At 40.7% G+C, this 14,926-nt stretch overlaps 1 protein-coding gene across 1 annotated transcript in view; it reads left to right on the top strand.

Annotated features, from left to right (window-relative positions):
• The window catches only part of XRN2 (5'-3' exoribonuclease 2), a 100,903-nt gene that overhangs the window by 72,519 nt on the left and 13,458 nt on the right, over positions 1-14,926 (top strand). Inside the window, exons 25-28 of the mRNA XM_090051922.1 lie at positions 4,020-4,088; positions 4,177-4,311; positions 5,770-5,903; positions 14,619-14,688. Of these exons, the coding sequence (XP_089908048.1) occupies positions 4,020-4,088; positions 4,177-4,311; positions 5,770-5,903; positions 14,619-14,688 (408 nt within the window). The remainder of the gene's footprint in view (positions 1-4,019; positions 4,089-4,176; positions 4,312-5,769; positions 5,904-14,618; positions 14,689-14,926) is intronic.

The raw sequence follows: 14,926 nt of genomic DNA, 5'->3' as shown, positions 1-14,926 counted from the left end.
GAGGTATGTAGAAAAAACATTTAAAGTGGTCTCTCTGTCTGAATCATCAAATCTTCCCAAATCTCTCCGAATAGATCTGGAGAGTTCCAATTTGATTCAGAGAGATTAAAGGGTCTCCTGATTTTATTCGGATTTGGAGATTCAGCCACTGAATCAGGCTGAGTCTCCGCTGAATTAAATCAGCGATGGAAGCTTCACACAGCCCTACTATTAAGTCTCTTCTCAGCCTCTTCTCTTCTAGACTAAATAAGCCGAGTTCCCGCAGTCTTTTCTCATAAGTAATATCCCGCAGCCCCCTCACCTTTTTTGTCACCCGCTGGGATATGCTCTCCAATTGGTCCACATCCTTTTTGTAGTGTGGGGCCCAAAACTGAATGCAGTACTCCAGATGTGGCCTCACCAGTGGTGAATAGAGGGGAATAATTACTTCCCTTGACCTTCTGGCAACACACTTAACAGTGCAGAGCCTGTAACTGTGGTATAGCTACTTCCTCACTGCTCTGCTTTTTTTGAAGCTTTTCACCGAATCTTATTTTAAAATAAAAAGCAACTTTGGCACTAGACTCCTTAAGGCAGGCAACAATTTCATGATATCTTTTATTGGATCAGCTGCGTAGTTGGGATGAATTGGACGGGGTTTGAATGCAGGACATTCTTCCTCGGGACACATGCGTACACTACCCTCCCCTCACTGTATATGCATACACCTCTGAGAAACCAGTGTACAAAAAGACAGAATTCACTTCCTGATCTTGGCAAAGAGTTTCCCCAGGTCTTCTGGCTCCTTGATTCTGTATTTGTTACCTTTTGAAGCAATCCAGGTCACACTTCAGTTTCCAGCAGTCTAAAAGCACTGAAGGAAGCTCCCATCCAGCCTGCTTTGGGAATACCAGGTTTGGGTCCTACTAGAAGATGGCAGTCAGGCACTGCTTCCTAGTTTCTTCCTTATTGCTTCCAAGTCTCTTTGTCCTGTAATTAGGTTCTTTGCAGAATTGCTGGGACCCAAGACTTCCCTAACACATTTTTAAAGGGCTGTTAAACTATGACAGACTTCTGGTCATTGAATCCTGCAAGTTCTTTTCCCTTTAAAAAAAAAAAAAAAAAAAAAGTATCTATTGATCATTGCTGGGAGTTAATTCTCTTTCTTACTTCTGTCTTAACTCCTTCATGTGGTGATAAAAGGGAATCTTTCTTCTCTTCATAGACTTCCATCCCTTTTTGGCATGCTGTGACCCAGTAGTAGACCCATAGATGGGCTCTTCCTTGACACTGGGACCATTTTCCATCTATAAAGTGCAACTTTTCCATAGAGAATTCTTCTGTGGTAATATTTTGAAACTTTGTTTTTACTTTTGAACACCTCTCGCTGCCACCTTGAAAACTTCTCTGAAGTGGCTAGAGTCTGTTGGCCTTTTTAAAGACCTGGCATGAATAAATATGGTTACAGTATTTGTGTGTGGGCAGGGCCTGCCCAGGACTTGGTATGGGTTGACAGATATTTTCTCTGAGAAGATTAGTTTTCAGGGGGGAAAAAAATGCCCCAGTCAAAATGTTTACCTGTGTTAGTGGTGATTCTTTTTAATTTGGTCCACTGTTTTATTTTAGCTTATGTAGGAGTAAATGTTGACTTTCCTACATGCAGTGTTCTGGGAGGATAATAGCGTACTTCATGATGAATGAAGAACAATGTAAAATTTCCAAGGATAAATCTTTGGTCACAGAAGAATTGAATTACTCATGCACTTGACAGTAAATTGATTTTTATATCCAGTGTGTTGTGTGTCATTCTCATTTTCTTTAAGTTGGTACATTATAATGGTGGGTGTCTAACGCTTGTACCCATAACCTTTCACTTCTGAAGATGTGTAAAATACTTGAGACAGTAAAAATCACTGTTGTGGTCTGTCTGCTCTTTATGCCCTGTTCGAAATTAAGTTCAGTTAGTTTTGTCTATTTATGAGCAGTTCAAGCCTGAAATACTAAGAACGTTGCTTGTTACAATATTATTTTAAAAAATGCTGTGAAATGGGAATTAAGTCACTTTTTCAATGACAAGTTGGAAGCAGCTTCAGATGGCATACCTGCCTTGCATCTCCCCCATACCAGCTATTGTAGTAGAATCACCTTTTTCTATTGAAACACCATCTCCTTTTTTGCTGTGGCCTTGAGAGAGAGAGCCTTGGGTCTTAGCGCTAAATGAGAACTCTGGTACCAACCATTCTTCCTAGTCATTGGAGAAATAAACCATAATCCCTCCAGCTTCTTCCATTTGTTTTTCAGTCTGATTTGTTTTCTTAGTTGAAAAAAAAAGTTTGGCATAGTTCAGTGGTGCTCAACCTATCCAGCCCCATGGCCCAAATGTGTGGTGCAAGATTTGTATTTGGGGTTGGTCCATGGGTACAATCCCATATGCAGCCAGATTCAGTCACATACCAGCATGGTCTAATGCACATGGCTGCATCATCCAGCCTGCAGGGCTTCCCATGGGTCTCTGCTAAATTTCTGGACCCATAAAAAGACCAAGGGACTAAATGGTATGGTTGGCCTGTAGGCCAGAGCTTAAGCACTACTGGTATGGTTGAAATTGAAGTAATTGGGATGCATGGTCTCTCTACCTCTGCATTTTCTTTATTTCTCTCAAGGTTATGGATACTCTTTTTCCGTGCCACGTGGGAGCCATGAAATAGCCATGGTTTAGTCAGGGATGATCCTACCTTGAGCAGGGGGTTGGACTGTGGGGTCCTTTCCAGCTCTACTTTCTTATGATCTCTTTTTGAAGGGCTTGAAAACACTAGGAATATATAGGCTCTGGCTGCTGCTTGTCTTTTAATGCAAGGTAATATGCCTTTTATTTTTTTGAGTTTTGTCTTTGTTACTGTGGCACCAAGTCAGGGACCAGACTTCCAATTTTCTAAGCATTGAACCAACACAGAACAAAGTCCCTGCCCCAAAGAGCCCACAGTTATGCTTGCCAGCCAAACCGTTATGACCTCTAGGTGTCTGTGGATGTGCTTTTGGGCATGACCATTTTGGAGATCTGCCTTAAATATGATCCCAAATGAATAATCCTATTTAATACTTTGTCTTGGGAATTTGTTCACAACGTATGTAAGAGTTAATATGCCCTTCCTGACCTCACATGGCACTAATTACTACCTAGAGCAGTGGTTTTCAGCCTGTGGTCTGCAAACCCCTAAGAGTCTGCAGACCGTATCTAAGGGGTCCGTGAAAGATGACTATGATCAATTAAAAGTATGTGAATACCCACACTTATATTTCAAAAGCATCCCCACCTTCATTTAAAATTTCCAAAGGGGTCTGTCCCTCCATTTTAAATTTTTCAGGGGTCTGCAAATGAAAAAAGGCTGAAAACAGCAACTGACCTAGAGAATATACATGCTTCTGGATCGGTTCCTGATGCAGGAAGATAGGTTGACTTTGTGCAGGGGGCTGTCTGGCGTAGTAGAACTGCACAGCTCCTTCAATAAAAAGTGCTAGTAAGAAATGCAGCTATGTCTGTTCAGTTCAAGTTATGGACTGGGTGGTTAAATAGAAATTTTATCCACTGCCTGTATAGACAAACATTGTAGCTGTTTTAAAAGTAGAGGGGGATCTCCTGTTTGGAAGCATGGAACAGCTGTTAAGCTAAGTCTTATGTCCATGAACTTGCAATGATAAAAGTAAGCTAAATCAACCTAACTGACCCTAGATGAAGCAGGATTATGGGTGGAGTGGGTTTGTTTATCTTGTATTGTTACAGAATCATGAAGATGTGATTGCATAATAACAGTTTGTATCTGTGTCCTTTGATAGCGATACACTTGTTATATCTGTCTGCGCTATAGTTAGACTTTGGAAAGACTATTCCGTTTTTGTGATGTGCGTCACTTCTGATAACAGCAACATAATTCTTTCGTTGTGATGCTTGAGAGAAGTAGTTAGCTATGGTAGTTGGAATTGCAACTGACTTGTGAGATTAAATATTTATCTAACATAACTGTATGTGAACTTTCTTGTAGTATCAATTTCAAAGATCCGCAGTTTAACGAAGACTTTGTTTTCAAGGCTGTGGTGTTACCTGGGGCAAAGTAAGTAACAGCTATCAGCTCTTTTTTTTTCATTGTTCAGTAATTTGTTTGGGTTCATATTATTTAGGGTGTCATTTGTAACACACAGAAAACCTCCCGCGGTTCTGAAGCCTGGTGACTGGGAAAAAACCAACAACAATGGGAGGCCATGGAGACCACAGCTTGGTTTTAATAGAGACAGGCAGCCCGTTCACTTGGACCAGTCAGCATTCAGAACGTTAGGGTAAGTAGCATTAAAAATAGCACTCTTAAATGGTTTGCTGAGAGACTTTATCTTCCCTGTTTCTAACAGTAATGAAAAATAGCCATTTGTGATTAGAAGTTTGGCATTTGTATGTTAGAAACTTAGGCAATTATATATTTAAATTTGGTATGTTTTCAGAATGTTCTTAAATACTTGAATTTTACAGTAGTATCTTACATTCTGCTGTTTGATATTTGTCTGCTAAGTATTTCTAATTGGCTTTCCTTTTGTGCTTTTTAAACTTTTTTCTTGGGTACTTCTTTGAAGTATGGGAGATTATATTGAGAATATTAGAAGTGGTACTTAAGATTGTGTTACTAGAACTGGAAAGTCTTCTGTGTTTTAATAAGGTTTTCGTAGATTACTCCTGTTCAAAGCTCATGTGCTGTGCTATGCTGTAGAAATCCATTTGATTTATGTTAGTACCTTGAACAAAGATAAAATTAGTTCATTACATGTAACTGCAGCTCAAATTCCGGATGATTTTTCTGATTATTAAGGGCTCTGGCATAGTTTTGCTACGAGAAAAGAGAATGAGTTGAGCTTACACACTGGAAATATTAGTTATAAACCTAGATGTGCAGGTAGCCATTTATCTTTTTTTTCCCCTCCTTAAGAGAGTACAGCCAACAAGCCACTGTGGGGATGACTATCCATGCAGGAATATAGAAAATATTTTTAAAGGATTTTAAAGGAATTCCCCAGGTCCCATGTTGCCCTATGCCTTCTTGCTGGGCCCCTCATTGACCTGTGCCGCTCCAATGAAGGGCAGCTTTCAGCATGGAGGAGTAGGCTGCATGCATCCTGACATGAAACCACAGAGTGCCAGGGGTCCCTGGGTCCTGTGCCTCTGCACCAGGACCTACACAAGTTTTCCCTGCTTATGGAGACCTGCCGTTGGAGGTCCCCTAGGGTGGGGCTCTAAGTGGAGAATCCCAACTTTCCCTGCTTACAGAGAGGCACTCTGAGATCCTCTGGGGTTGTGTCTCCATAAGCAGGAAAAGGTGGGCAGGTGGTCTCAGGGCTTGAGAGGCCCAGTCCTGCATGGGAACTCTTCACTGTGCAGGATCAGGTTCCTGAAGCACTTTTCCTGGGGCGGTTCCCACCACAGAGCAAATAGATATCTGCCACAACAAAGTAGCACTATGTAACACTACCTCACAAAGGGTAGGAATGTATATTTGCTTGCCACTTGTGCCACCATGAACAGTTTTATAGCGGCACAAATGCAACATCAGGCGATGTCTGTTTCTACTCTTTGTTTGCGATTGTATGGGACCCTTGTTGGAAGTGAATAACTGCATTGTTCATGAACATCTTCACTGATATACCAGAGAGGACACTGGTGTTTGATGGACTGGGTAGCAGCTGTTCTACTAAGATGACATTCAGAAAAAGATCACATTATTTCTATCTTCCATTTCTTATGTATAACAGCCATGCAATGTCAAGGGAAAGAGGGCAGCCAGGAAGTGGAATGTACAGCAATGCAGCCCCTCTCGGAGCTTATCAGGGAAACCCATACAGACCTCTCTTTTCTGGACAACCACAGATTCCTAAATTGTTGTCAAGTAAGTTTGGGGTTTTTTTTCTAATTTTCTCTCATTGTCAAGTTTGATGGGTTTAATTTGATCTGTTGTCTTTTGGTTGTTACAAATCCATGTTATATATTTTGGTAAAGTTTAAAGGATTATTTAGTGTACAAGTTATGAGTTGGGATTTTTTTGCCAAACTTCTGTTACGAATTACCCCAGGGCTCGGTCCTTGGGCCCACGCTGTTCAACTTATTTATCAGCGATTTGGAAGATGGGGTAAAAAGCAACCTGTTTAAATTTGCTGATGGTATCAAAATTTGTGGTGAGGTGAGCACGCTAGTAGGGAGGGAAAGACTGCACCAAGACCTGGATAGGTTGCAGGGGTGGGCTAACAAAAACAGGATGTGTTTCAATACTGACAAGTGCAGGGTGCTGCACTTCAGCAGTAGTAACCAGCAGCACACTTATAAGATGGAAAATTCCCTTCTTGAGAGCACGGAGGCAGAAAGGGATCTTGGAGTCATTATTGACTCCAAGATGAACATGGGCCGACAATGCGAGGTCATGGTTGGCAGGGCTAACCGGACCTTGTCATGTATCCATAGGTGCACCTCAGGTAGGGCCAAGGAGGTGATCTTCCCCCTCTATATGTGACACCTGGTCAGGCCACAGCTGGAGTACTGTGTTCAGTTCTGTGCGCCCCACTTCAGGAGGGATGTGGACAACATTGAGAGGGTCCAGAGGAGGGCCACGTGGATGATCCAGGGACAACAGGGCAGACCCTACAGTGAGAAACTGCGGGACCTGAACCTGTTTAGCCTTCACAAGAGAAGGCTGAGGGGGGACTTGGTGCTGTCTATACACTCACTAGGGGGACCAGAAGGGTTTGGGAGAGACCTTGTTTCCCCTAGCGCCCCCGGCATAACAAGGAATAACGGCCGCAAGGTATTGGAGGGTAGGTTTAGATTAGACATCCGTAAAAACTACTTCTCAGTTAGAGCGGCTAGGATCTGGAACTGACTTCCAAGGGAAATGGTGCTGGCTCCTACCCTGGGGGTCTTTAAGAGGCTTGATGCCTACTTGGCTGGAGTCATTTGAGCCCAGTTTTTCTCCTGCCTCAGCGGGTGGGCAGACTTGAAGATCTACAGGATCCCTTCCGACCCTACTTCTGTGATTCTAAATGGAAGCAAATGTCCAGGTTTTTGCTCTGCCTCTGCTTTCCCAGGCTGGCTGCTTGTGGCTAGGTGCAGCAAGCAAGGTGATTGGCTGTTGGGGGGCCCATGAGCCGCTTCCAGGTAAAGAGACTGCGCATATGTGTGTGCATGTGCACACATGCAGAAGCTGCTTGGGCAGCAGGGCTGGGGGGGCTAGAGGGCTGGGGGTGGCAGGGTCTTCAGGTCCAGAGTGTGGGGCACCAGCAGGGCTGGGGGGGGGGCAGGGAGCTGTAGGCTAGGAGTGACGGGGGAGCTGTGGGGGCAGAGGCAGGGCATGAGCATATCACTGCCCCCCACAATCGTATGCCCCTTCCACCTCTCCTCCCTTCCTCCTGCTCCCCACCCCCTCACAGGGGTCCTTTTTTGATACTGGAAATACGTAACACTGTAACTGGACCTGTTTCAGGATTCAGTCTCTGAATCTCTGCTGAAGAAAATCAGTTGGTGACTTTTTTTCTTTAAGTTGTAGGAGGCAAAATAGAAAAATAGTTTCTACCAGTGTAGTATGAAAAAGGAAGACATTCCCTCCGTTAATCAGGAGTGGCTGGCTTCTGTTGCAAATGTTGCATGGTGTGTTACCTAACATTTGCTCTTTGGTGAGATTTAATAAAGAGGGCAGAATTCCCTACTTGGGACAAAACGGTAAGTTTCATTTGGAATAGATACCAAGCTTATTATGCTGTTCACATCCCAACTTACACTGAAACACTGAAACACTAAGTTTAACATGGCTCCACCTGTAACTAATCAATAAACCAGTTTAGTCATTCAACCCAATGCACTTGACCTGATGGTACCTTTTTGCATTGGGTTGAGCGACTAAGCTGGTTGCATGTGGGATGTGGAGAGGCTAGGACTAACTACTTGGGACAAGTTAAATGCTTGCAGGAATAGAGATGAAACACAGACAGCAAGAATGAGATGAGAAGAATGGGAATGCATGGTTGTCCTATACCTATGATCTAGATGAAACTTAAACTTCATATATTTGTATTCCTCCAATAAGAAAAGGAAAAAAAAAAAAAGCTTGGATTAATTAGTCCATTAAGAATGCTACATGTTCCAGGTCTCTAAAGAAAGTGTAAGTACTCTGAAGCAAGTCTTTCAAAATAGTCACCTCAGCCTTTTCTGAGCTTTTTGCGGTGATCACTCTGTTTTTACTTGAGTAGCTCGCATCCTTGTAACATCTGAGAACCTGTCTGTGTAGGAAATACTCCATCTGCCAGTATGTCATCACTTCAAAATGTGGATGTTTGAATCCACTGATGTTAAATCTCAGTTCATCTCTTTTTCTCAGGAGTCATCCTGAAACTTTCCTCTATATTTTCCCTCATACAGTCCCATTCTACCACTTCAAAGTTTCAGTAACAATAGAGGAAGGTTTATTGTGCCCTTGGATTTGGGTAGCTGGCAAGTGCAACACTTACCAAGAAAGCATCGTTCCCATGTTTTGAGCAGGACATCTGATTCCAAAAGTAATGGTGCAGCCTTAGTGTGTTCTGCAGGTGTGGCCTTGCAGATGGTCTTGAGCAGATTGCTGGCTGCTCCTTTCCTCAGGATGTCCTTCTTGATTTCTGGTTTCCCAGTATCTTCTCTTGGACAATGATTGGTTTCTGCTTCCCTGCAGTTTACTAACCATGTGGGGAAAGGGAATGTTAAGCCGATACCTTAGCTCTGTTAATCTCCCTTGTGGCATGCAGTGGCAGTTGTTAACTTTAAATAAAGGAATCTTTCAAAAAGTGAGGGAGGGTAAAAATGTTGCTGAGTCCTCACGCTCTGCATTTCCAAAGTATTCATAGATTTGAGACAGCCTATTGCTGATATTCTCCATGTTAATAGAAAACTTCTTTCTTATTCTTCATTACATGGTTCCCATCTTGTGTTTCTCTCCTCCTCATCTGATGATATGAAGGGCTTCAAGGTGATGTCATTAACTTAAGCCTTAGAAGTCCTTCTCAGATCTTTCTACTGCACTTGAATGATTTATGAACTACCTGACAAGGGTAGCAAATTACTGAAGACTTCAAGACCCCTTTGGTTAATGAGGGATATACCAACCTTGCCTAAGATGTATGGAGAGTAAAATTAAACCAAGAAAAGCTTGTTTTTGCTTAAGTTAATAAAGTAACATTTGGAATGAGCATGGCTTCCAAGGGTTCTATGCAAAGTAGCAAGGTTTATCTGCTGCTAAATAGACCTCCAGAAAAGCTTGGGGCTGTCTATTCAATACTTAATTCATGTGGTCCTGCTATAACTAAAATTAATGGCAATGGGTATCTTGATTCCTATTTGTCTGCATGTGAGTGAGATCTCTTCAAGTTTGAAAGATGTCTTTAAACCCTCAGTCCTCCTTTTGATCCTAGACCCGGTTTAGGCCAGACAGGATTTTCTTGTTATCACTCAGCCTAACAGTTCAGTTAGCATTGTCTTTCTGTGACCTATCAGGGAACAGCAGATAGATGCCTCTCACAAATTGAGAGGTTCTTCACCTGGTGTCTCAAATAAGCTATAACAATAAAATCATCTGTTCATAGTTTCATAGTTTTTAGGGGCTGGAAAGGACATTATAGATCATCAAGTCCAGCCCCCCTGCCCTTGGGCAGGAAAGACTGCTGGGGTCAGATGACAAGATAGGGTTTTTAAAGACTTCTTCTGACTCTAACAGTATCTTCAGCTAGGAAGTTTTAGACAGCCACATACAAAGGAGGGAAAGGAAATGGTTTTAAATGGGGCATCTTGTAACTTATACAGGACCACATTCAAGAAGCTCCTCTTGTGTACAAGAGAGAACACAGATGATATGAGACAATTGCCCTTGAAACATGAAAATAGTTGCATGTGACCTTAGCAGTTCAATTGCTAAGTGTCCTGAAAATGCAAACTTACTTTCAATTTTTGAGTAGTTAAGCAGTTAAGGCTTAGACATTTTGTGGAATAGATTGATCAAGATTTTTATTTTACAACTTTGTATTCAGCCTTCATATGTATAATACAGTTGTGGATGTGTAGTGATGTATATACGTGCACATATACACAGCCCTATATTCATATAATGAAGTGAAATTGGACTCTAGAAGGGCATTGCGGTCACTCAAACTGCTACCTCCTTTTCAAGAGCCTGTTCTGGGTGTTTCTTACTGTTGTTCTCTGATTTGACTTTGATGTGCCAATTTTCAGTTGATGAATAATTGTCTGTGTGCTGATAACTTGGAGGAGTCAAGTGCAGTTTGGTAGCACTCTGCGTGAATGACACATTTGGTTTCTGCAATCCAGAGTATCTGATTTATGACTTCCATTCCAGTCAGTAAACTTGTCAATTAGCTGCATTGGAAAAGTGATTTTGATTAGTGCAATCAGTAAACATGAAATCTTGTCTTTGATTGCCACACTGATTAGATAAATTGTCACTTGAGGAGCTGTAGAAAAGGCAGTTTATATGGTCTTATAGTGCTAGGAAATGCCTAAATTTTACAGACCAAAGAAAATAATAACTGTCGTGTTTCCTCTCCTATTTGTACCTTTTTGGAGAGCAATTCACTGTTTCAGGCTTTTTCCCTTAGATTGATCATCTATCAGAGCCATATGGTAATAAGTTATTTGAAACACTTATGCTTATGAATGCTTAAACTGCATGCATTCCTCAAGGCCGTACAAAGACTTGATTAGAGCTAGATGGAGGGAGGGGTTTCTTTGTCACCATCTCCAGTGGAAAAATGAGAATTTTCAATATGCCAAACTTCTACTGTTCAGGGTCTATATGATAGATGCTCGTTGTATCTGGTAGTAACCAAACTCCTTTGGTTTTTCACTGGAGAATGTCTCCTTGGACTTGTCTTTATGTACAAAAGACTTTTTTAAATAAAAGCTGACTTATATGTAGGCCTTCAACTTGCCGGGAAGGAGAAGGAGAACTTATTACACCTACACAACTTCCTGACTAATTGGAGACCTTGCCTAGTTCCTAGCTGCTCAGAGAAAGGTAACTTCCCCATCTCCTTGAAGAGTGGGAGTGTATAAATTTTCTCCCTGCTCTCCATATTCTAAGAAGGGGACAGTTTGAATGTCTTCCTCTTCATTCTTCTGTTAACTCCCACTGTTACTCTCTACTGTTACACTTGGCTTTGTCATCAATATTACCCAAAATCCTCTGTCAGAGTTCTTAAAAAACCTACTACAATTGTGTCCGAGTCGCATCTAACATAAAGAGTGCACGCAAAGAGACATCTTCCGTATAATCATCAAAGACTGCATTTAATTTTTGTACATTGCTTGTGTTCTTGTGGGATGACTATGGGACAGCTGTGTCAAAATGGGTTTTGCATTTTGCCTTGAAAGTGCTTGTGTACCCAGTCTCTTCCATTTGTTTTACCTGTTAATTTTGAGTTAAAAATAAAAATTAAGAACTTGAGGGACTGTTAAAACATACTGAAACCAAATGTTATAATGCAGTGCCAACTACCTTCTGTTTTCAGACTTCAGTTTTGAATAGGGAAGTTTTAGGATAATTCAAAATACAAACAAATGAATTTCATGTTGGTATAGTTTCACGTGTAGTTCCTTATCCTGTGGGCCTCCAGCTGTTTAACATCAAAAATACCTTGTAAACATGGTTTCTTGGAGCTTGTCATATTCTTAATTATGTATTCCACAAAAAATAATTTGAAACAAAGTATTCTGTTGTACCTCTTGGGCTTTTAAATCAATAATACTACCTCAGTTTTGTATTCAGTGCAAGCCCAACTTCACTAATGAGCAGGTTTAATATAACCTCTGGTTTAATCGCACCTTTTTATGCAACCAGAACTCCTTGATACTTCAGCTGGTCATGTGGTAAATGTTCTTTTTTTTTTTAAATCTGGTTCTTCAGTCATAAAATGATTGCATAGTTGAGTGTTCAGCAGAAAAACAGGTTTTATCTGAGCCAACTTGTGTTCTTCTGCCTTTAATGTCTGTCATACTTAAGCTTTGTAACCAAAATAGAATAGAACTGTTGTGCTTGATTGTGATGGCTATATTTTTTGAGACATGGCATGGAGTGATTTATGGTAGGCTGGCTATGCCTGACTAAATGATTCATAAACACAGGTCTTTTTCTGTAGGCCTTAAAAAAGTGAAAATTGTCAGGACTATCCAAATGATTTAGATGCTTTTGAAAATAAAGTTGTGTTCCCTAATGATTTAGGGACTTCCTCAAAATGTAGATTAGTTATTCTAACGGTACTCTGTTCCTAAGGATTTCAAAACATAACTGCTTCTTGCAGTAGGACAGTGTTTTTCACTGATGAGAACCCCCTGGGGAACAGCCTCAACTAAGAGAAATAAGAATCATATGCTTTGGTTTAGCTCTGTATTTTAGGATTAAATATTTCATTTTCAGCTCAGTTTAAAATGAACAGATCTACATCTATGAATTGTGAAAAATTAGGATGGACAGTATAATGAAGACTGTTCACTACAATCCATACTTGAATGCTTTTTTACGAACCTAACTTAAATGCTTCAAATGATGGGACCATATCTGCTTTCCGTATCCTCTTCAGTTCTAATATACCATGCTCTTTGAACTTTCAGCCTGATATTTTTCTTTTCCTATTTCAGTGGGAGCCAGCCGTTTTGGCCGGTGTGCCACAAATTTGGTGCTGTGCCCTCCCAGAGTGCCACTCCAGTCCCCTTTCTCTAACTGATCTACTGCTCTGCTTTCTGCCCCCTGCCCTGATCTCTCTGCTGATCTGCTGCTCTCTACCCTGTGCTTCCTGCCAGAGCTACTGCTCTGTTTTCTGTTTCCTGCCCTATCTACTGTTGTGCTGCCTGCTCCCTTTCCAATCTGCCATGCAGCACACGTGGAAACTACTCATGCCACTTGTGGCACCTGTGCTGCAGATTAGTCCATCACCAGTGCCTTAACTGATGCCATAAACTCCCCACCTACTCAGTGGGGCCTGAAAAAAATGTCCTCACCTATAAAATGGATTATCTTCAAGTTAGCAGTTGATGAGTTTATGGGATCCTAATCTAGGCTTCCATGGATATTTTATCCATACTGCAAACCCCTTCGTATTTTTTATTTTTTCTGTGTACATGATTCATTCTGATCAAAGGAAACCCAACCAGGAATAGCATAACCATTGGAGATCAGAATGGATTTCCGCTGGCAAAGCTATGTTATCTTCAATAGGACCTGCCTGTGCTATACACTGTTCTCTCAAGTGCTGCCATAAAAGGTTTCTGTTCAGGTCAGACCATTAAAATGTGCAAGCAATCCAGCTGAGTTAGGAGGAGAGAGGCTCAGATTTCCCTGTGCCTGTGTTTGGCTTATTTTATGTGGAGTTAAAAAAGGAAATGTAATATTCTAGCACATTTTTGAGAAGCCTTGAATATTGACAGTTTAACAGGGTATTTGGTGTCCTATCACAGTATATCCATTAGACAACTTCTGGAAACAGCTGTTAAAATTAGGTCACACTTAAACACCATTGAAGATAATCAAAGATGTCACTGAAACTGAAGCTTTTGATTGATACACAATTTAAGTGTTGTGAACTGACCATGGAGCTATTGATTAGATGTTTCTTTCATCCTGTTTACTGGTCAATTTATTTAGAAGAACAGCAGCTCTTTAATTGCATGTCTTGTTAGAGCAATGTTGTTGCTACTACTTCTTTGCCCAGAGTTAGTTTGACTAGGAGAAAACAATTGAAAAGTGGGTGGTCTGTTTCACTACTCTTTCTTACTGCTGTAGTGCTGTGTGTCCTCAGCCATATTTACCTGTTTTTTTCTTCTGTATGTTAACTTTGCATGCAGAGTGACCACTAGTAAATCATAGTATTTTGCTAGCCAGATAAACTTGAAAATACATTATTCTTCAAATCTCATTTTACTCTTCCCATCCTGCTGACTTTATCATGCCAAGTTCTTTTGAAGTTTGTACATCAAATAGTTCAGCCTAATTAATACATTTCTCAGTAGATAATGAGTTAACTATATTTTTTTTCAGTAATAAAGGAAAGAAATCACATCAAAGTTACACACTGTGCATGTGCTCTGTTATTGACAGATGTAATAATTCTAAACATTACCACAACTTTTGAAAAATTTTCAGCCACATTGCTTTGGGAGGAAGGAAGGGGAGGGGGGTGATTGGTGTTTTTTGTTTTAAAAATTCCAGAAATTTTATCTTTCTAGGGCTTAAAATCTTAACCCACAAACTAGCCTCTGCAGTTGTAATTTTTCTACCTTGTTCCTGAAATTTAACTTCCTCCTAGACATTAATACAAAGTGCTGAATTCTGTATTTTCACCTGCATCAAGCCAGTGTCACATCACAATTAGTCTACAGTTGCATCAATTTAATTCAATAGAATTTGATCTGATGATAATAGTAGGCAGCAAGCCCAGTTTGGGTTTTTTTCTTTATTCTCATGAATCTTTCAAAACCTAAGATAACCTGAGCACAGCTTTTAAGTATCATCTTCTTCTAGCATTGAAAACAAGCCTTCTTAATTTTCTTCCTGATCAAGATTTTTTGTTTTACTATACAGATCTCAGGCCTCAAGATTCATGGCGAGGGCCTACACCTTTGTTTCAGCAGCCACCGCAGAGATATGACAGGTATGGCAATTTAAATTTTATAAATTGGCAGTGTGGAGCTTCCTCACAGCTTGTAATATTGTGTGGTTTTATTTGTTTTGAATTGGACTTTTAATTTTCTGTTTAAATTAACTAGTGATGTACGGTCCATGATTGATTTATTTAAAAGGGATGAGTGCTTTGTGTAGAAAAAAAAGGAATAAAACCACTTTCCATTAAAAATCAGAAACTTCAAAATTAACTTTACCGTTGATGCTTT

This window comes from Crocodylus siamensis, chromosome 1 (genome assembly GCF_052110815.1).
Source record: "Crocodylus siamensis isolate JL-2025a chromosome 1, ASM5211081v1, whole genome shotgun sequence".
Classification (NCBI taxonomy): domain Eukaryota; kingdom Metazoa; phylum Chordata; order Crocodylia; family Crocodylidae; genus Crocodylus; species Crocodylus siamensis.
This window is presented reverse-complemented; position numbering and strand designations above follow the sequence as displayed.